The sequence below is a fragment of the Tenrec ecaudatus genome, chromosome 5 (assembly GCF_050624435.1).
Source record: "Tenrec ecaudatus isolate mTenEca1 chromosome 5, mTenEca1.hap1, whole genome shotgun sequence".
In the NCBI taxonomy this organism is placed as follows: Eukaryota; Metazoa; Chordata; class Mammalia; order Afrosoricida; family Tenrecidae; genus Tenrec; species Tenrec ecaudatus.
In genome coordinates, this window is record NC_134534.1 from 166,170,034 (window position 1) to 166,192,916 (window position 22,883).

The window sequence follows — 22,883 nt, forward strand, 5'->3', positions numbered from 1 at the left end:
AGCAAATTAGCTGTAGGTGTACCTTAAGCATACTCCTTTAAGGACTGTAGGAAGCTATTGGCCATTATCTATGCAGAGATAGAATATACACTGAGTTACTTATTAACTGTGTAGTTTGCAGGATCAATTCTCTTCATGGTTACTTATGTTATAAAACATAAGTTTAAATATAAGGCATCATTAATGCTATCTTATTTTTTTAGACAATCCGGAGAAGATAGCAAGATGCTAGTGTGTGATACGTGTGACAAAGGGTATCATACTTTTTGTCTTCAACCAGTTATGAAATCTGTACCAACAAATGGCTGGAAATGCAAAGTAAGTTTATTTTTTAAGGAAAATGTAATGTACATGTTTTATATAGAGCAGACAAATCTAATACCTATTCAAATCTATATGTTATTGCAAACTTTTAATAACAGCTAATTGCAGGATAATTGATAGCTAACTGCACAGAATTCAACTTTGTAATTTGACGCATGCATATACACTCATAGGGAGCTTTGATGGTGTAGAGAGTTACACTTTGGGCTACTAACAACATGGTAAACAGTTCAAAACCTCCCAGCACTCCTAGGGAGAAAGATGAGAATTTATACTCCCATGAAGATTTCCAATACCAGGAACTCATAGGAGCTGTTCTTTATTCTGTAGTGTCACTGTGAGTCAGAATTGAGTTGATGTCTGTCAGTGATTTTGGTGTTTGTGGTTATACACACCCATAAAATCATAATCAATATCAAAATAATGACCTTACCCTCTCACTCACAAAAGGCCCACCTCCCATCTCCTGTCTTCCCCGGCAGTCTATTTTTTGTCATTATAGATTGGGTTGTTTTTTTTTTTAGAATTTTCTAGAAATAACATACAGTATATACTTTTTTTTCATCTGGCTTCTTTAATGCAATGTAGTTACTTTGAGATTCATCTGTTGTATACTGATTGGACTTTAATCAATTGAATGAAAAAATAATGGAATGATGCTGTGGACTTTTTCAAACCCCTTGTATGTCAGTAGTGATTTATTTTTTAATTGATGAATAACAGAGATACAACAATTTGCTTATTGAACCAGTTTCTGATGAACATTTTGGCTGTTTCCAGTTTGAGGTTATTATAAATAGTCCTGGTATGAACTTTATAAAGAATGCATCATATACTTAATGGCCTATAAATTTTCAAAGTCCATTGATTTATAATCCATACATAAAATATTATTTTGATTGATAAGCTTTTAGGTCCCTTATATTTTACATACCTATATTTATCTGGGTATGTATTTATATATACTGCATTAAATGTTTGCAATCATATGCATAGCCCTTGTGTTTACCTCCCTTTCATCACCCAGGATAGTTTTAATAAGAGATTTTGAGTATTTATATAAGGGCTATAAACATTGTCATTTTCTTTATTGCTTAAGATGTAAGGCTTTATGTTTGATATGACAGTTATTAAGATTTATTTGCAATTTAAATTTTTGCAGATTATTCTATTAGTCAGTGGTTTGTACTTCTTCCATCAATTTTTGTATCTTTGTATATCTTTGTGATCCTGAGTTGTTCCAGGTTTGTCTCTTTATAATACTTCTGTAGATTGATTGACAACTCTTCTTAATGGAGAACAGTTGTGTAGTGCCAGGTAAGCAACAACATATGGCCCCATGGTAGTTAGCAATTAGTGCTTGGCTGCTAGCCAAAAGGTTGTTGGTTCAAAGCCACCTAGTCAGTGACTCCTGGGTAGAAAAATCTTTTAGTTTCCTTCCTTAAACAGTGTACTCACATACAGGCCCTGTGTCTTAAATCCAGAGCAGTGGTAAATTTTAGTATTACTTGTATACAGAAACACAAGATAATTTTCTTGAAGTGAAATTAGAAGGGAAGAATAAAGTTTACTTCAATGCACTCATTAAAACTTTCCCCCTCTATTTGAAAAATAATAAACACGATTTATGGTCACCTTTCTTTGCGTATTCCCTGAAATAACTGACTCATGAAAGTAGCTCACGTGTTTCCTGTGAAATCTACACTTTGCAAGTAAACTAATTCTCCATTGAGAGCTGGTGAAGCCTATTTGTTAAGTAAATTTTGTGAAATTTCTTATTTCTACAAGCAGAATAGGGATTAAAAGTCTTGTTTCCTGTCTCATAATGTTGAATCTCACTTGCATTTTATAGTAATTTTTAAATTAGCATTTTCATTAATTTCTTTAGTTCTTAGAAAGCTTGTAGCCCTCAAAGAATACATCTGTGGTCTTCTTGCAAGGTCACATTTCCTTATTGCTGGCTTAGCTGCCCTGGGCTCCATTTACTGCCTATTGTTTCTCACTTAGGGCTTGTGCTCTTTGGAGAAGGTAGGTTCGAGTTGGTTGGTAGAAAGTCTTTCTGGGTAGCTAGCTGTTGGGCCTAGATGTCCTTAGTTGTTGGAGTTGAAAGGGTTTCCAAGGCCATCGAATTTCTGTGAATTTTCTTCTGAACTGGAAAGGGTGGTGGTGGTCTGGGAGGAAAGGAAGGTTACTTCATGGCTGTAGAGAGGCCCTATATCTGCCCTCAAGTTACTGTTCAAAATCCAGGAAAAATGCCCGGCCCTCCAAAAGGAAGATGGTCTTACTAGGCACCTGGAGAGTGGTGTATGGTGGAGAGGAGAAAACCCCAAGGGACCCCTGAGCCGCTGAGCTGATGCCTCACCCTTTACCCAGCTCCCTGGTAAAAATTGGCACCTGGAACTGTAAGCCTAACAAGGTTCTATGCTGGTCAGTAGCACTAATGAGCAGGTGACCTTGATTAGAGGACTGGGGGCTAGCTATCACAGAACAAAGAGCCCCTGGGCAACCTAGCTCCCAGGAGTGGGAGACTGCGGAGAGGCTGGAGGGTGTGAAGTACCTACCATAATACCAGGCTCTCCCTGGCAGCTCCTATTGGATTTGCTGTCTGGATAAGGAGGTAGTTTTGTGTTTTCTCTGGCTTGGTTTTTAGGATGGGGGGAGAAGAGTTACACGTGTTTTTGGTAATTCTGTTGTTTGCTAAGTCTGTCACTTATACTTTTTGTTTGTTTGTTTTATACTTCTATTTCTACTTCAGTAGTGCCTCTTTTTTCTGAAACCATAAAATTAATAATTAAAATTTTTTTTCTGGGGGAAAAGAATATTCAAAATAACAAATCTGCCTTTATGCTTAAATGAGTTTTATTCATAACTTTATACCTGACCCTAATAATCTTTAATATATATTTCTTTGGGGTTATATTTAAGCATGTTAATTTCTGGTTATTTGTATTTAATCAGCTATTTTAATCAGATTGGTTTTCAATGAATATTTTATTATATTTGAAATACACTGAATATGTATAGAGAAATAGTTCAAAAGTTAGTGGGAAAATGGTACTAAAAGATAATAGAATTTTTTCCAGGAACCTTTTGAAATTCCTTGGATAAACATACATATAGAGTTTGTTTTACGTTCAATTTTAAGTTTACAGGAAAATTTCACACAGAGTACACACAGAGTACAGAGAATTATCATGTACTATTTTCCCAGCCAACGCTTTTTAAAAGTTTGTTAATTTAATTTTGTTAAAAAATTTTTCCTTATATTTTTACTAATTGATTAAATAAATTTCTAAATTTAACCACTATTATGGTTTCTGTCAAGATAGCCATTTATTTTACATATATCAGGTATGTGTGAATATTTATTACATATATATCTACAGACACTTAATTTTTTTACACAGAACTACTATTTGGTGATTGTGATATATCACGTAGCCAGCATTGGTATATTGTATGTTTTATTAGTGTAAGACTACTTCATTTTTCCTGTGTAATGTTTTGGTTTTTGTATTTTTAATATAGTCATGGAGTTTTAGTTCATTAGTTAAATATTATCTGTTCCCATCTATGAATTTGGGATTCTTTTGTATTATGTTAGCTATGTATTTTAAAAGTTCAAGTAAATTACTTAAATTTATATTTGTAGTTGAGATGCTTGCTTATTGTAAGCCTTTTTTTCTTCTGTTTTTCTGTTCCTTTTATTTACTGCAGTGATTTGAAATTGAGACTTTTGTTATGGATTTCAATAGTCATCAAAAATGTTTAAGACACAATTTTAGTGCTCAATGAAAGCATATTTGCTCTTTTTTTAAAGCCACCTTGTCTTCATTAAATTTAGTCACTTTCTCTTTAAAAAAATGTATTTCCAATTATTTCCTCACTAAATTCCAACTTTGTGATACCACTCCAGTCTCTGTCAGCTTAATGATTTTCTGAGATTTTACTTACCTGAAAGAAAATAGCTGTCAGAATGTCCCAAGAATGACTGCTGTAAAGCTTTTTCTTTAACTCTATTAATGTTTCTTTAGAATATTCTGAATTTATAATATCCCAGAGAAAACTTCCCTTACAATATTTTAAGTTTATTTGATAACAATTCTTTGGGATCTTATTTCTCTTTAATTTTTCAATATTTTCCCATGATAAATCTTTTAATAGTCCACTGCCATTCTCCAGTTAAGGTCTATAAAGCTTCAAAAGGTACAGAAAAATCCGTTTTTGAATTCCATTTTCCACATACTTTTTGAAACCCTTTGTATTTAAAGGACTGAGGGATTTTTTTACCCCCTGATTATGGGCTTGTCCCCCTTTTTATCTGTAGTCATTTAGTAACAATTAGATGGATTTTGTCTGTTCTTAGTGTGTTGTTTTATTTTGTTATGGTTTCATCATCTTGGAAAATATCCTCAGATTTCTAGTAATGCTTCTGGAAGCTCCTCTCTGTCTTCTCTTTGGTCTGCTCTGTTCCTAGTTTGCCGTCTAGAATAGTGTGCTCTATACTCTTTGAGAATGACAGCATTATCCATAATGTTGCTGACATAGTATTGCATGGTTGTTTCTTTTCTTTCATAGTGTTGTGGCTTAAAGCTTAGGATCTAGAGTCAAGTTTCCGTCCTTCTAGCTATTTATAGATGCATGATACACATTATACATATATGTGATACATAACATACATAAGATCTTTGGTAAGTTATTTGACTTCCTTTAGTCATTTTTTTTTCTGAAGGAAGGCTTATCTTTTAAGCACTTCGAAGACTGTTCTTTCATAAATTTCTACTTTTTAATAATTTGTTCTTTAATTTACATAATACTTGAGAGATTACTCTATGTTAAACACTGTGAAGGAACTGGAGGTACCAACTTGAAGAACTGTCAATTTGACCCACCTCCTACCCCTACCCAAACCCATTTAATGATAAATAGCATAAACTTTGCCCCCATTTTGTAACCAAATATTTAAGTGTGTATTTTCTAATTATAGGAATATTTTATATAATAGCATTATCAACATCATATATCTGCATCAATATTTTTATCTACCATTCATAATGAAATTTGGTCAATTAAAATACTCTTTTACCTAGCAGTCTGCCCTCTTGACTACACTGCGGTCACCCTGTCCGTGTTACAGATTCCAGGATCTGGTCTAGGGTGAGGTGTTCCACTGTCTTAGTTGTTAATGACTCTTGTCTTCTTTAATCAAGAAAAGTTCCCAGCCTTTAGTCTTTTTGATTGGTATTTTTGATAAGTACAGTTCTTCCCTCTCCCTCTTTTGATTTAACAAACTGTTTCTTTGTATCTGTCTGACATTTTCTTGTTGATTACTTTAAATATTTTACATTTTGGGGAGCCAGAATTTGATGTAAATGATGATGTGTTCTCGGGGTCTGGATGTCTATTCCTCATACCCACTGCCATCAAATCCATTCTGAGTTATTTTAACCCTCTTTAGGGTTTCCAAGGCTGTAATTTTTTTACAGGAACAGAAACCTCATCTTTCTTCTATGGAGCGACTGGGCTGGTGGGTTTGAACTGCTGACCTTGCAGTTAGTAGCCAGCCCATCACAAGACCAGGGCTACTCCTTAGGTGATTGATGTAAATTCTGATTGCCTCATTCAACTGTTGGCACAGTTCTCCACTGTTACCATGTTTTGTTCAGTTTCTTGTAGTTGCCCCCTTCCCTTGTATATAATGAAGTAGGCTCTGGGGAGACACTAAGACTACATGAATATCTTGTCCCTCATAAAAATTTCATCGTAGATTTTTGGAACCCACTGGCTGATTGAATTTTACATGTTGGTAAAATTGTTTTCTAACTCCAACACTCCACAATCTATAAGGAAGAAATCCTCCCTTCTCCCACATATTAAATTTTATATGAATTCTTATTTCAATAATTTATAAATTATTACCTGCTGGTATTTTGTATTATCCCATAATTACCCAGTATTAGCCCTTCAAAGGAGCCCAGGTGACACAATGGTTAACCACTCAGCTGCTAATCTAAAGGTTGGCAATTTGAATTCACCTAACAGCTTGAATCCACCTAACACCTGGTGCTCTGTGTCTCTAAAGATTACAGGCAAGAAAACCCTATAAACAATACAACTCTTTCACGGAGAATGGACTCGGTGGCACCCAAGAATAACCATGGCCCCTGTAGGCTGACTTCTGTGTCCTTCAGCTTGCGCTCAATTTAGGTTTTGGTTTTTGGAGCACTTCACTGCGTTAGCATAATACGATCTTACAAGTTCACTTTTCACCTCCGCCCAGCCCTCCTCTTCTTCTTTTCAACAAGGAGCTCAGGCTCTGTTAGTGGAGGAATGGCCACATGTGCTCATTTCTGTTAGAGGATGTTTGTTGCTCACCCTCTCCAGCACGCTGGACCTAGTAGATGTGTGCATGAATATACATTTATTTATACCTACATACACAAGTGTACACACACAGATACATGCACATGAGCATACACCCATAGTATGCCCATCGGAAAACATCCCAACCAAGTTCACTCCGGCGCATAGTGACCATGAAGACTGAGTAGGGTTCCAAGGCTGAAAAAGCATTTTGCCACATTTTTCTCTCACAGAACATCTTCTGGTCAGCTGAAACCACTGACCTTTCAGTTAGCACACCAGCCCTTAACTCCTGTGACCAGGACTCCTTTGGAAGTGTGTGTGTGTGTGTGTGTGTATTTTAAGCTTTATCCCATTCTTTTATGCCCATTCTGTAATAGGAATCTTAAGTTCCAACAACTTTTAACACTTTTACTTGTTTGTTCAAGCAAACACATAAACCTATTTCGGTTTGCTTTCATTGTTAGATGTACTTCTCCCTTTGCTTAGGATTTCTTTCTTTCTTTTTTTTAAGATAAAGGGTATTAACAGGCTCTCAGAAAATGAAGCTATACAAAAAGTTCCGTTCATATAAAGATATAAAGTGTCACTCCCTCATTGCTCTTCTACCCATTTTCCCTCACTTCTTGTTTCGGTTTCTCTATCCTCAGCATGTTTTTTTTTTTGTTGTTGTTGTTGTTCATCAATTTTTTACTTTTTTTGTGTGTGGAAAATACATAGATAATAAGACATTTGCCATTTTCCCAACCTTTATGTGTAGTCCAATGACATCATCTTTCATTATTCTTTTTTAAAAAAACATTTTTATTAGGGACTCATACAACTCTTATCACAACCCATACATACATCAGTTCAGCGTATTTTTTGGTAAGTGTTTAGATATATTTGTTGTTGCTATTGGGTGCCATCGAGTCAGTTCTGCATCAGAGACCCTATGTAAGTAGAACGAAACACTGGATCCTGTATCATCCTCACAAGTGTTATGCTTATGCCCATCAAGGTAGCCCCTGTGTCAGTCCACCTTGTTGAAGATGTATTTATGTTTCTTATTTTCTTGTTCTTACATCGAAGATAGCAGTTAATCTTCACGTCCTTTATGATGTGTCATTTTCAATTGGCTATCCAGTTTTCAAAAGAACATTCATTGAAAAGGCAATTTTCCTTAATAATTTGAAATTTCACTTTTATGGTGTTTTAAAGCTTTCATTTTGGCTAAGTGCATTTCTTCAACTTCTTTTCTATTCCATGCATCTTTTCATGCATGTACCAATATCACACTGTTATAATAACATAATAATTATGGAGGCTTTGGACTAATCAATATCACATGAATTATAGAGGTTTTAGAGTATCTAATAGTGCTGATCTCTCCTGAGAGCTTTTTCTTTTCATATTTTTCCTATTCTTGTAGGTCTATTTTTCCATATAAATTTGTAGATCAGTTTGCCTAGCTTTGTGAAAACCCTCATTCTAGTTTTTAACTGGGATTATACTAAGTTTATAAATTAAAGAGAATTGGTATTTTAATGGTAACACATTCTAACCAGAAAAAAGGGGTATTTATTTTTTCATTTGCTTAAGTCTAATGTTGTGTTGCAGGAAGGAGTGTTTTCTAATGTCTTTATGCTGTGAATATTTCTAGTTTATCTGTAGTGTTGTTCTTGTGAATGGGGTGTTCTTGCTATATCCCTCCAACCAAACGCAAATTCAACTGCCATTGCATGAATTCCAACTCTTAACGACCGTAACGAGCAGTGTGCTTCCAGGGTTGAACATCTTTATGGGAGCAAAACACTTCATCTTTCTACAACAGAGCTGCTGGTGGGATCAAACTACAAATCTTGCAGTTAGCCCAATGCATAAGCCACTCCACTATACCACAGTTATTTGTGTAGATGAATTCCATTGGGTTTTGAATGCTAATTTTATGTGAATTCCTGTTGGCATAGGCTTTCTACTCCCATAGAGAGTCACCGTTTCAAAAACTCATAGGGGCAGTTAGCCCTACACTATGCTTTAAGGTCACTATGAGTCAGAATCTGCTCAATGCCAGTGAGTCAGGATTTTAGTTTTAGTTTTTGTCTTTTTATTTTATATTGTACTACTTTGATTATTTTATTGCATTAATTTTGTCATTTTCTAGAGTTTTCCAAATATTATTCGGAGTTTTGTGTTATTCTTTCTCTGTTCTTGTACCTCTGGATGTTTACTCTGTCTCCAGAACCATGTTAAATAATAGTGGAGTTAGTAGATATCTTTACTTTTTTCTTGAACCTGATAATCATATTTCTAGGGTTTCTTTACTAAATTTAATAAATAAGACACTGGCTTTAGATCAAAGATTTACAGGCTTTATCACACAAAGAAATACTCATCCATTTAAAAAAAGAATTTTTGTCAAGAATTTTAAGACTTTCTTTCCCTATTGCAATAATTTTTTTCTCCTCACATCTCTCAATATGTTAACTTTTGTTTAGTAGCTTCCCTAATATTTAACCATCCTTGCATTTCTGACATAAAACCTATTTTGTTAAGATGATATTATAATGTATTTGCTGAAATTTTATTCAGGAATTTTGCATCAATATATAGTTTGTGCTCTTTTCTCCTTTTTCAGTGAGCTCCTCATTAAAAAATTAAGTTGCTTGTACTGATGTTTTAAATTAGGACATTGTGAGTAATGAGAGCCCCATAGAATATCATCCCTGCATACAAAATGTAAGGCTGTCTGCCACACAGGCTTATTACCTGAGTTCGGGTAGAGTTTTTACTTCATAAATAGTTCCTTTTGGTGAGGATAGGCCACTCTTCATCCTAAAAATACAGTTATCATTGAATTGGGGTTGAGTAGTTTTACCATTTCATTTGTCAGGTGGGATGCTATTTCTTCAGTGCATATTTTTGTTTATAAGCCCTAAACTAACCAGAAGTTGATAGATATCTTAGCAGGCCAATTTTTTGTACAGTAGTACATTGAGTAGACTTATTTTATAAAAGTTACTTCCTGATTTCTGAGTATGCTTCTTTTTTGAAATTTAAGTTTGCAGTGTTCTTGGTTTTCTCCCTTTTTTGTATGTTTGTTTCTGGATCTGTACCTGTTTGCATTTTTTCCAGAGGTTTAAGTTCAAATTGTGTAATGTCACATCAGACATTTCATCACAAGTGGCTTTTAAAAAAACATCCTAAATTAGCATGGTGAAAACTAAAGCATAATATATAATACACAAATGTCTCAGGGTGTTTTTAAAGGTTTGTATAAAAATTGAAATAAACTATTTTATCCATAATAATTTTTTTGGTGTACAGAATTGCAGAATATGTGTAGAATGTGGCACAAGATCTAGTTCTCAATGGCACCACAATTGCCTAGTATGTGACAGTTGCTACCAACAACAGGATAACCTATGTCCTTTTTGTGGGAAGTGTTTTCATCCAGAATTTCAGGAAGACATGCTTCATTGTAATATGTGTAAAAGGTAAGAGATAAAGTTATTTCATTAAATTGTATTGTATATTCTTTTATCCATGTTTTCACTGCCTTCCTATATACTTCTTGAGCTCCAAGCTTTTGTTACTTTAGTAATCCCTATAGTCGTGACTGCTAATAGGAACCAAATCCCACTGCCATTGCGTTGTCTGTTTCAACTCACAGCAACCCTGTAGGTTGTAGAACTGTCCCTCTTTCCCTTGTGGAGTGACATGTCACTGAACTGCTAACCTTGGAGTTAGCAGTCCAAAGTGTAACCCACTATCCTTCTAGGGTTGGTTGACTCCTTGTATTGATAAAATTAAATTGTGTTTGAAAGGCAAAAGCAAAGAAGAAAAAATAAGCATAAAAAAGGACAAAAAAAGAAATACTTTAGAAATGTGCATCTGTGGTGACATTTTAAAATGCCAAAGCTTTTTTTTTTTTTTTTTTAAGCCCTTGCCATTTACCAACCCCTTGCAGCCCTCGTGAAGCAGTGAATTGACCATTAGGCTGCTCACCACAAAGTTGGTGGTCCAGACCCACCAGCTAGTCTGTAAGAGGCATGTGGAAGCTTGCTTCTGTAAAGATTTACAATCTCAGAAATACTATGAAGTAGTTCTATTCCGTTCTGTAGGGTTACTATGAGATAGAATCAACTTGATAGCAGTGGGCGTGGTTTATAATCTATCTCTCCTCTTCTTTTACCCCTCCCGCCCTTACTAGTTCAGCAATTTGTCTCTTTTTCTGAATATCAACTTTAATTTAAATTGAATTTGTTTATTTAAGTATATTTATCATGGTAGGTGGGTTCATTTAGAATGTGACAAGCCACCAGATCATGAACTGGATTCTCAGCTAAAAGAAGAATATATCTGCATGTATTGCAAGCAGTTAACAGCAGAGCTGCATTCTATACAGACAGGGGATGAAATGGAGATGACTGGACTTAGTACAGGTAAGCCTAAGATTTTTGCTTTTTTTTAAAGCAAGCTATAAATCAAGCAACAATGTATCATTTTAATAATGATATTGAGGGAATCCTATATATCAGATCCCATCATAGTCTCACTTTCTCAACTTGTTTTCTTTGTCATTTCTGTCTATCGACCAAAATTTAATCTAATTGTGTTAACATAATTTCCTCATATTTGAATTTCAGTATTGTAGTTTAAGCCAACAATTAAAAGTTGTGCAGCCTTTAGGCATGTGGCTTAGTTTGCTTTTCCTAATCAGCATTATATTGTTTCAAACAGCTTTTAGTTTAATAATGTCTCTCTTAAATGGTACTTTCTGCAACTTGAACACAAAATCTTATTCAAATATGGAATATGTATATATTGCTTGTTATGAGGATAAGATTAAATGGGTAAGACTTGCTTATTACCATTTGGTTTTTCATTTTTATCAGTATTAATTGGCAACTTTTAAAAGTTTGATTTAGCCATGGGTAAGAGGTTTACCTAACCCTGCTAACCAGCAGTTCCAAACCACCACTTGCTCCATAGGAGGAAAATTAGGCTTTCTACTCTTCTTTTACAATCTTGGGAACCCGTAAGGGCAGTTTTACCCTCTCCTGTAGGGTCACTATGGGTCAGAATGGAATTGATGGCAGTTGAGTTTATTTTGTTTTCTGTTTCATATGTACTATATTTTTCCTATACATACATACCTATGATATAGTCTAATTTATATATTCATTATGATAAGCACTAATTTCACTCTGAGATAAATGAAACACCTCCTAAGTGGCAAATGAGGCACATTGTGTGGGTAAGGGAGTGGGACACCCTGAGTGAAATGGAGTGGAGCAGGAAAAGAGTTCTTCAGGCCACTCCAGTGGCTGTAGTTTAAAGCTTTCTGAAATTTTCTATTTAATGTTTGTTGAATTGAGATCTCCCTTAAGGAATTGAGACCACAGAAAGCAATACCCTGGATAAGGGACACCACTGTAGACATGCAGAGAAAACCTTTTAAAAATAGTAAAATGCCAATTATCATTTCATGCATTTTACTTTTACCAGTTTTAAAAAAATGTAAGTATATTTGCTTGAAATAGGAAAACATAAATTATACTTAAGGTATTTTTGCTTATAAAATTGTTTTCTGTTAAGATTATAACAGTGAAATGGAAGTTGAAGGACCTGAGGACCATGTGGTATTTATGGAGCATGCTGTCAGTAAAGATGTCAAAGGGCAAGACTTCAAACCTGGAATTGTTTCAGATGGTAAGAATGCTCGTGATGATTGTATTCCATTTTGTAAAGAAAATGTACCGAATAGACTCGTGAATAAGCTGAGTCTCTTAGCACATTTTTAATGCGGTTTTCGTGGTAACATTAGGTGCCTTGCCTGATACCAGGATTGGCTTTTACTCCGGTGTATAAAGGGAGGCAAGATCAGGGCTGTAGGGTAAACGGCGTAAGGTTTCCTATTGCAGTTTTCATAGGACAGACCCTGGCAACCCTGAACGAGTAGATGCACTGTCATGATGGAAATAAATTCCTTGTGTAACTTTCCTGACCTTTTCTTCACCAGTGCAGTTTTCTTAAAAATGTCTTCATAATAAGCTCCTGTTATTGTAATGGGTTTTTGTTTTCAAAATCTGTCAAGAATCAAGATGAACTCTTTTCACCCCACACCACCCAACGCACCCCTCCCTCCCAAAAAAAGAAGATCTGTGCTAACCTCTCTGCTTTGAGCTTAATTGGCCCAATATCCTTGGAAGCCACTGTTTTGATTGGAATTTCTAAATCACTTGGTAAATACAAAATTTTTCCCAGTTACGATTCTTATCATAAAATCACCTCCATTGCCTTTGATCTTGCTTAAAATCTCTTTGAATTAGCTGATATTTGGGCACTGCTTTTCTTGTTCTTTTCCTTGGAAGCCTTTCCAGCAGAACTAAGACCAAGTGCATTACTGAAAGAACCTGTTTTAGACATCCACCGAAACCAGAGCCTTTGTTTGTTTGTTTGCCTGTTCATTCATTTAAATAAATGCATGCATGTAAGAATAGGAACCCTTGTAGTGATACTTTTTATCTCACTCCTGCTTATAGTCAATATATGTGGCCTCCACCAAAGCTTTAGCTCCCTCATTAAAAGTCACTTAGAAAATTGGTCATAAGGGAGCTGTTCATTTTAGGAAAATAATTACCTTAAGTAGATTAAGGGAGAAATTAATAAGAGAAATGGCATTTGAAGATTTGTAGTTCTGCCGTAATCTAGACTGCATGTATTGTGTAGGGGTTAAATAAATTTTCACTTGAAAGTAATTTGGGTGTATTTTCTCTTCAGTTAGGCTTGTAAATCCTAACTTATAGCTATTGCTAAATGTGAAGAGTTTCATGCTGAGTTAATAAAAATTTAGTATAGTTCTAGTGAGGATTTTTTCAATGTACAAAGGACTTCAAATAGTTTGTGAAAAAATGGAATGAAAAAATGTTGCTATTTTTCCATAAAGTTTTTAAAAGCTCCTTTGTATATTGTTTGAGCTTTCTTATAGTACTGATAAAAGTTGCTACTTTACATGAGATTGTAGGATTAGAGAAACCACTGAGTTTATTTATAATTTTATATGAAATTATGGGATTGTGTGTGAAATTGTACATTATGTAGATTAAGTATGCACACAGAAATCCTGAAGTTTTTTAATTAAAATGACATGAACAACTTTTTACAAATGTGTGTTTCGTGAAGAGGTAAAGTAATTAAAAATGAAAGAAAACTATAGTAAATTATATCAGAGTGTTTAATAAGATTCCTAATTTTGTCACTCTTAATCTACTTGCTAACAAATAGTGTTAATAATTTTAGTGCATATAATGGAAACATGTTTGGCAGAGAAATAAAAATATTACTCAAATTACTGTGTAGAACAGCTAGTGGTCCAGGAATTTTGACTATTTGCTACAGACACCATAATGTGTTATTCTCAGCAGTTGAAGTTCAAACTGAAGTGCAGCAGAAAACACCAGAAACTCTTGACACAGATGATCTTCTCATTTCTGGTAAGCATTTAACTCTGTCTAATACCAGTTTATGAGATAAGATCTTTATGGCTACTATGCAGATTTGAATCAGTGTTCATTAACTTTTCAAATATACTAATGGATACTTCAAAGATTTTACAACTTCTACATACACATTGCTTTTCCTTGACAAATATTGGTGATGGATTCTAATCAAATTTCAAGCTTCTATAAGAGATGTTATGTCAAATATTTGTTACATTTTGAAGCAAGTGACAATCATTTAAGAATCTAGTAACCAAAAGTAATTTTACTCTTAAGGAAGATTGGGTTAAGTATTTAGCACACTGATTTAAAATATACCAGTCAAAAAATGGGAAAAAATATACCAGTCAAGGACTGAATAGCTATTTAAGATGTTTAATTATGTTTAATGACTTGCCCAGGTTAGTTTCTTTAGATTATAGATGATAAATAAGAACAAGAGTTATGCCATTATATTGAGTATGATGGTAGGTATAGTTAAGCACAATAATTTTTTTTTAGTTGGTAAATCTTTTCTATCTTTGCTTGTCATTCATTTGAATTTACAGAATATAGCATTTGAAGTTTCTGCTATTGAAAAATATTTGTGTATTCTAGACCAGTGTTAACTTTTTAATGGGTAAACCTCAGTAAACTAAACACATCAACTGAGCCTGTTTTTTTAAGCTGTAAAATAAAAATGATAACTTCAACTACATAATATTAAAGCCTTTTTAATCACTCAAGCTATAAAAGTCTGTGTTTTCGTGTGTGCACAAACGCATAACCTATCTGTTATTGTTAGGGTTCCAACTCCTAGCGACCCGTTCCTGCTCCATATGCACGTAATGTCTGATGAGAATATGAAAGTGAAGTGAATCCTGCATATATTTGTATTATGTGTTTACATATGTATGTGCATACATATACATTTATATGTATGTAAATGTATTTAATAGGGTTGAATCTATAATTATAATTTAGACAGCATATTCTTACCAGAAATTTTCTTAAATCCCAGGGATTTCTTTTTTAAGGTTATCTAGTTCTGATCCAAGCATGATACTAATCCATAAGCTATTCATGTATCTTGACTTTTGTTAAATTATTTATTATACTTCTTTATGGGTACTTGAGATTTCATCCCTGGTTTAACCAAAAGGATGTTTGACACCGTGCCTCCTTCTTTTCTCCACAAGTCGGTGATGATGATGATGATTGTGATTGGTGCTACAAAGCATCAATAGTTAATAACATATTATTAATGTCTTATACTTGATCACAATTAAAATTCTTTAAATATGTATATACATTCATATGAGTATTCCAATTTTTATAGAATCTGACGACAAAATGAATCCTAAGTTGGAAAATCAAATTTGTAATGAAGTTGGTAGTGAAAAACTGGAAATGCCTTCAAAAGTGATGCATATTTGCGATGAAGATCGAAAGGAAAGCAAAATGGAAGTGACAGAAAACATTGAAGTCACAACACAGCAAACCATTGTGCAGCAAGAGGAGCTACAGTTGCCAGAGGAACCTAAAATGGTGGTAACCCCAGAGGAATCACGATCTCCAAAATTAGCCATTGAATCTGTCTCTGTTACACCAGAAACCTTAATGATCCCATGTGAAAAAAGTACTCCGTTATCTTCTACAGAACAGTTGCCTACAAAAAAGCTACAAGAAGAAATGGAACAGAAAGGAAACTCTGACTCCTCCAGTGGGTTTATGGAAATTGAAAAGACTCCTGCAATCGAGGGTTATGTAAAAGGTAGTTCATGCCAAGGAGACACATCTTTAAAATTACCGGCTGAGGCAGAATCATCATTTGCGTCAGCATCAGACATAAGCAAGACAAATATGTCTTCCTCTCCAACTCTTTCTTCAGACTTGCCTTCACATGACATGCTGCACAGTTTCCCTTCAACTCTCAGTTCTTCTGCTGGAAACATCATGCCAACAACGTACATCTCAGTCACTCCAAAGATTGGCATGGGTAAACCAGCTATTACCAAAAGAAAATTTTCTCCTGGTAGACCTCGGTCCAAACAGGTAGGATGCTTTTTAATGGTTTTTACAGAAAATATGCTGGAGTAATTATATCAAATAAAATATGTGTGCAGCTTTGGTGTGAAGAGAAACTTTTACTATCCTCAGTTAGAACTGACATGTTGTATTGTTGACTTACTTGTTTTGGTTGTTTTTAGTGCTGTTAAAGAAGATGATCATTTACCAAACTGAAGTGATCTTATTTTCAAATTACAGCTTGGTTGAAGCATAAACGATAACATTTGATTATAGTTTCTAATAGAAAAACTTTTTTAAAAACTTTGTTTTTTCAAACTAACAGCAGATCTTTAAACAGCAGTATAGCTTTGGGATGTAATAACATTTATTTTACCCCTCTAATAAATATTTTAGGAATCCTGATGGTATAGTGGTTACGTGTGGGGCTGCTTACTGCGAGGTCAGCATTTTGAAGCCACCAGCCACTCTGCAGGAGAAAGGTGGGAGTGTATACTCCTGTAAAGAGTTAGTCTTGAAAATTCACAGGGAAGTTCTACTCAGCCCTATAGGGCCCTGTGAGTCAGTATAGACTTGATGACATTGAGTGTGAGTTTGGATGCAGCAAAGGGAAGATACCAGAGTTAAAAGTGATTTCTTTTTCTGTAAAATTGGCACTTCTGAAGCGTTTTATAAAATGGTAAAATATCAGACATTTCATTATTTAGTCACAATACCAATTGGACGTTGTAAGTCTCATAAATTGCTCTCAGTGATTATTAAAGTTTCATTTTTTAAAAAACATGAATTCTATCTTAACCTTAAATCTAATTTTAGAATTGTAAATCAGAGAAAAACTGGATTTTAATGTGAAAATTAACATCTTCAGATTCAATCCTTAGGATAAAATATTTAGTTGCTGTATTAGATGTAGCTGTTTATGGCAGAGAACTGAAACACTTTATATACACTTTAATTTTAAATAGTTTCCTGTTTGTTTTCTGTTCTTCCAAGAGAGATTTTTCCTTCTCAAGTCAGTCTTTCTCCCCTATAAGTTTAAGTAGACTTTACTAGTGTATTTTTTCTTACTTTTTAATAGTTTATAGTGTACTTCTGACACTGAAAACAGTAATGGAAATTTAACTCTCAAATTTACTTTCTCTTTAAATATTTACTTTATATTCCTTTAAAATCTTACAGCTCTTTATTGAAAAATGTCTGCTTCACTTAACTGAGACATTTAATTTTATATATTGGGACAATTTTTCAATGGACTTCAGAGAGAGAGAGAAAGTACTTTCTCTTTTTTGGAGGGGGAGGCCTGGGGGGTCTTCCATCCTATCATTTTTTATTTGCTACTACTTTTGTTAATTCTCTTCTATCTCAATTCTGGTAATACTTTAATATCTGTTTAGCTGACACTATCTCATTACTGGTTTACTATTTGCTGCTACTGTTGATGCTAAGTAGATTTATGGACACAATATGTACAAAGGTACTAATCTCACAAATAAATTATAGACTGTGTTACCTCCCTATTGGTTTTTTCAAGTCTTTCAAACGTGGTTTAGTGTGTAGGAAGCATACTTCTCTTGATGATTCATAGGTTGCTAGTATGCTCCTTTTATTGCGGTGAGATAGAACTTCCTTTTATTTAAATTGGTGTTTAGGCACTAGGGCCATAGCTTCCAAGATATAATCTGCGCCTAAACAGGAATGTTGATAACTTGTATTGGAAATGCTGAAGGTCAAAATTTTATTACCCTAATTTCTATGATACTATGTGTTGTTGCGTTTTTTGTTTTATATAGTATTGGGTTGATTTTTTGTTTTGTTTTTAAGATTCTTAGCAGTCAGAGCTAGCTGTTAAATGACGTGGAGTCTCATGACACTGGTTATGCTGAGAGCAAGCTTCTCTGGTTTCCAGTTATTGGTTGATGGATTTCCAGCCTCACTACCACCGCTGTAGTTTCCTTAATGTCTTCAGTTCTTTGGCCTGTCAATCTACTGAGTGCCATCCTACTTAAAGAACTATAGATTGGTTTATTTAAATTATTTTGGTTTCCTAATCCCACACTCTTGTGTTTGTCCAAACAATTTTCTAATACTATGTGATGTTCATAGAAATCATTTAAAAATTAATGGTGATTTAAATCTTTCAGGTTTTCTTTGTTTCTTATTAAATTGTGATAGATAGTAATTGAATTATGTAGTGGCCTCTAGACATGTAAGCCAAAAGAAGGCTAAGCCAATTCTGTCTAATTTAAATATAATGTAAAAAAAATTCTAATAGTAATTAAAATAATAAAATACGAATGGATGAGGTATCAAGCATCAAGGAACAAAAATCACATCGTTGTGAATGAGGGGGAGTGTAGAGTGGGGACCCAAAGGCCATTTGTGGGCAACTGGACAACCCCTTACAGAAGGGTTTCAGGGAGGAGACAAGCCAGTCAGGGGGAAGTGTAGCAATAATGAAACAAAACTTTCTTCTAGTTGTTAAATGCTTCCTCCCCTCAACTATCTTGATCCCAATTCTACCTTACAAATCCAGCTTGACCGGAGGATATACATTGGTACAGATGGGAACTGCAAACAGGGAATACAGGACAGATGAAACCTTCAGGTCCAGTGGTGAAAGGGGTGATACCAGGATGGTGCAGGGAGGGTGGGGTAGAAAGGGGGAACCGATTACAAGGATCCACATATAACCTCCTCTCTGGAGATCAGTCAACAGAAAAGTAGGTGAAAGGAGATGTTGCACAGTGTAAGATATAAAAAAATAACAATGACTTGTAAATTATCAGGGGAGGGGGAAAAGGGGAAGGACGGGGAAAAATGAGGAGCTGATGCCATGGACTCAGGTGGAGAGCAAATGTTTTGAGAATGATGGTGGCAACAAATGTGCAAATGTGCTTGACACAATGGATGGGTGTAAGGATTTTGTGATAAGAGTTGTACGAGCCCCAATAAAATGATTTAAATAAGTAAATAAATAAATAGAAATTAAAAACAGGTGAAATTAAGTAAATTTTATTCAGTGTAATATCCTAAAATATTTCAGTATTTAGTCAGTATCAAAATTATTGAGGTATTTCATATTCTATTTTCATAAATGTTTGAATTATAATTTGTATTTTACAAATTTAGATCTCACCTTGCACTAGCCATTACTTCCAGTGCTCAGGAATACCAGTTAGTACCATATTGCACAGTATAAGCAGTTTGGAAAAATAGGAAAATTTTAGTTCACAGTTTTTGGTAATGTTAAAAGAAATACCACATGAATTGAAGATTGGTTAGCTAAATATATAAGTATGCTTTTACTATTTTCAAGGACTGATGTAAGACTATTCTGCCTTCTCAATTGTTTACAGGACACATTTAAAAACTGGTACAAAGGCATTTGTTGCAGTACAAAAATCACTCCGCATATTTTTTATGTACATGTGATTATCAGTATGTGTGTGTATGTGTATGTATCTGTCAATATACTGGATGTTCTGAATCTGAGACATCCTGTGGCAGAAACATAGTCCTGAGGAGTTTTCTTTTCCTTAGTTTTATACCTCATATGTTAATTTTATGGAGCTTGATTATTTCCTGGGAAAGCTCTAAGCAACTTTTAGTTTTATGCTATATGTCTGTTGCTAGGCTGCAGCCTTCCCTTTGATTGGTAAGTCCTATGTAGGGATTGGTCAGAAGAAGTCAGTTGTAGCTTACAAACAACTATAGTGCCTTTGGCCAACCTAAAGGGGATTAGTCAAATTGTGGCCCTTACTAAGATGGCCATGGCTTGAAACTGACAAGAAGCTGTATATACAAAAGGGCATAAATTCATGGAAAAATCAGATTAAAGAATAATGGATTTTTCCATAAAAAGCCCCCTTGTATTGATAGATAGGCAATCTCCTCAAGGTTATCAGACAGAAAAAAAAATAAAGATAATAAGAATGCAGAAGCATAACGAGAAAAGGTGAAAGAAAAGAGAGCAACAGGAGAATGAAAGGAGGCACAGAACTTCCTAAAAAGAGCTATCCCTTAGGTCAAGTGCTATAACACTTAAGACCATGACAGCCCTGGGAGGACCCTATGACAAAGTTGGTCGGGGACAAACTGCAGGGCACAGAGAAGCTTGTCCTGAGGAGGAGAGGAGCCCCCTGAGAAGAGAAGAGGCCTTTTTAGTAGAGAAAGCTGGCCACATAGTGAAACTCATCTCACCATTCCTACAGGGGTGTTAAGAGTCAGCATCCACTTGTTGGCAGTGACTTTGCTTTTTGGTATTCCACAGCTGTGTTTACCATTAAAATTTGGTAATTCTAAGATATAGTAATGCATTTATATTATTGATCCTTATTCTCTAAATTTTTATTCTCTTAGAAGACTGCCATGACTATGATTACTTCAAACTCATATATTCATGGTAGTAATGACATTGTTATCAAATATTGCATCAAATTAATTGTTTTAAAGTAAATTTTACAAGAAAATGTTACTAGAAGAAAACATGTTTTCTTCTTATATATTTAAATTTTTTGACAAACCTGAGAATTTTTTCTTTTCTTTTTTTAAACTGTAGATTGATATTTTATTAGAAACCTGTTTTTATGAGTAAACTAGATTGATGTTATTTACTCACACCTTGATTTAATCAATTATTGGATTATCTCTTTCCTTTCCACATTACTTTTTAAAACCTTACTTTGTTTTTAAAAATAAACATAGTAAAACATTTGCCAATTAGTTTTTTCATCATTTTTGATGTTTTTATATTCACCATTTGTTATTGCTAGCATCATATATGTGGATAAATTAAGAGTTTTGTTATGTAGTAGAGTGATAATCTATTAAGTTTTGTAGAAAGGGTGAAACCTCAATTTAATAGATTTCTATTTTCATTTCATTATAACTATTTTCCTTTGATCATAACTACTTTCCCACTATTTTTAAACGAAACTTTTTTTTTTTTACAAATTTAAGTGATTTTATTATGACCCATGGGATGTAACAGCATATTAGAGTTCTCTGAAACCATTTCAAGTGAAGCGTTCCAGGGTCACATGGTCACTTTCTATTACCAAAAGGGCAAGCCTCCAGAATGTTGAGTTGTAGAGGGTTGTTCTCAGTTAGTTACAACAAGTAGGCTTATTTCCTTTTTGTTTGTTAATAGTAAACATTTCTGGTTTTACAAAAGCCAATCCAATAGGAAGAATCTGTGTTGAAGGTTTTTTGTGGGAGGTTTTTTTTGGTCTAAAGTACACTTAATGCTCTTCTTTAAAGAAAAACTATGCCGACAAATTGTGATTGTCCATTTGGGGATGGCTAAAAGACAGACGCTTTGTATCTGGTACTTCCCAGAGTATTTGAAAAAGGTTTAATTAGAAGATAGATAGCACAAAGATAAGTAAAATATTGCTATGAGGGATCCAGTTCACATACACGCATTTATTCAAAACAACGTAATCAGTGGATGGCAGCAGGCAGATTGTTTCAGTAATAAACCTTAATTTTGATAGGGTGCCCTCTAAAAAGGGTCTGAGTTTCTGTCATGGATAATAATTCCTTGGGAGATCAGGGTTAATATCAATTTTGAACAGCACTCAATAAACATGGTCCCAAATCAGTGAAAGCTCTGCAACAAGTTTATAGGATGATTATACCACAAATTTTGAAATGGAGCAAATGTTTTAAGGAAGATTGGGATGGCTTCACAGATGAGCCGATAAGCAGTCAACCTTTGTGAAGTGAAAGGCAGATGCTTGATACTCAAAGGTATAGGCGGCAGCAACTGGGAACATCAACATCATCGTTAAGTGGTTTAGGCAGAATCTTTGGTCTTGCATACAAGTCTAACTAAATTGTATTTTCGCAACGCCTTCAGGGAGTCTCTATGCACTTTCAAGTCAGAGAAACCTTGCTCTGAATCACTGTGAGACCATTATTTTAAACATAAACATGTCTAACCCTAGGAGTCTCATTCTAAACGCATAAATAAGAACACTAACCTCCCATTGTGATTATTTGTGCCTGTAGTGATATTCTGAAAACATTTCTAAATCTAGTAACAACCAAATTTGTGTCATGAAATTATCGAGAGGTAAAACAGCTTGACAACTATCTCTGTATTTTGAAAGTAGTTTTTTTTCTATCATGGCCCAGCCTAATGTCTTATTCTACTTACTATTGAACTTAATTTTTTAATATAAGACTTTGTTGTTGTTAGATGCCATTGAGATGGTTCCTACTTATTAAGATAAAAATAGTCTGTAAGATATATACACATGATTGCATATGTATCAAACAGACAAATTATAAACCTTGTTTTCCATTTTCTACATGTCCTCTGTCCTTGTCTAGCTCTCTAGTGTTTTCATTTTTTTCTACATTGGACTCATAAGTTAATAGCAACTTTGGTTTTGCATATATAAGGGGAAAGGATAAATTCAAGATAGACTTAGGACTTTGACATGATATTGGCTGCTTTGAAAACTGGAAAATTGATTACTTAATGTTGTATATAAAACCAGCAATATTTCTTCTATTGAAAAGTGTTTCCCAGAATAGCCTGTTCTCCTACTACTTACCATTTTCTTACTCCGTAGTCCCTGTTCTAGGCAGAGAAAAGCTTTTCCCATAGGACTTAGGTAAGGCTATACTGGAACAGTTCTACAAACCCAGCCACTTTCAAAAGGGTTATAGAGGTGGAATATTGTAGAAATGTTCTGT

The 22,883-nt window shown here is 34.4% G+C and overlaps 1 protein-coding gene across 15 annotated transcripts in view; it reads left to right on the forward strand.

Annotated features, from left to right (window-relative positions):
* KMT2C (lysine methyltransferase 2C) overlaps positions 1-22,883 on the forward strand; it is a 327,314-nt gene that overhangs the window by 180,429 nt on the left and 124,002 nt on the right. For 13 of the 15 annotated variants that reach the window (XM_075550191.1, XM_075550199.1, XM_075550194.1 and 10 more), the window contains exons 9-14: positions 204-318; positions 9,994-10,163; positions 10,960-11,111; positions 12,268-12,381; positions 14,094-14,165; positions 15,490-16,205. In XM_075550191.1, coding sequence (XP_075406306.1) covers positions 204-318; positions 9,994-10,163; positions 10,960-11,111; positions 12,268-12,381; positions 14,094-14,165; positions 15,490-16,205 — 1,339 coding nt within the window. The remainder of the gene's footprint in view (positions 1-203; positions 319-9,993; positions 10,164-10,959; positions 11,112-12,267; positions 12,382-14,093; positions 14,166-15,489; positions 16,206-22,883) is intronic. The other 2 variants (XM_075550197.1, XM_075550202.1) reach the window with 2 other exon arrangements.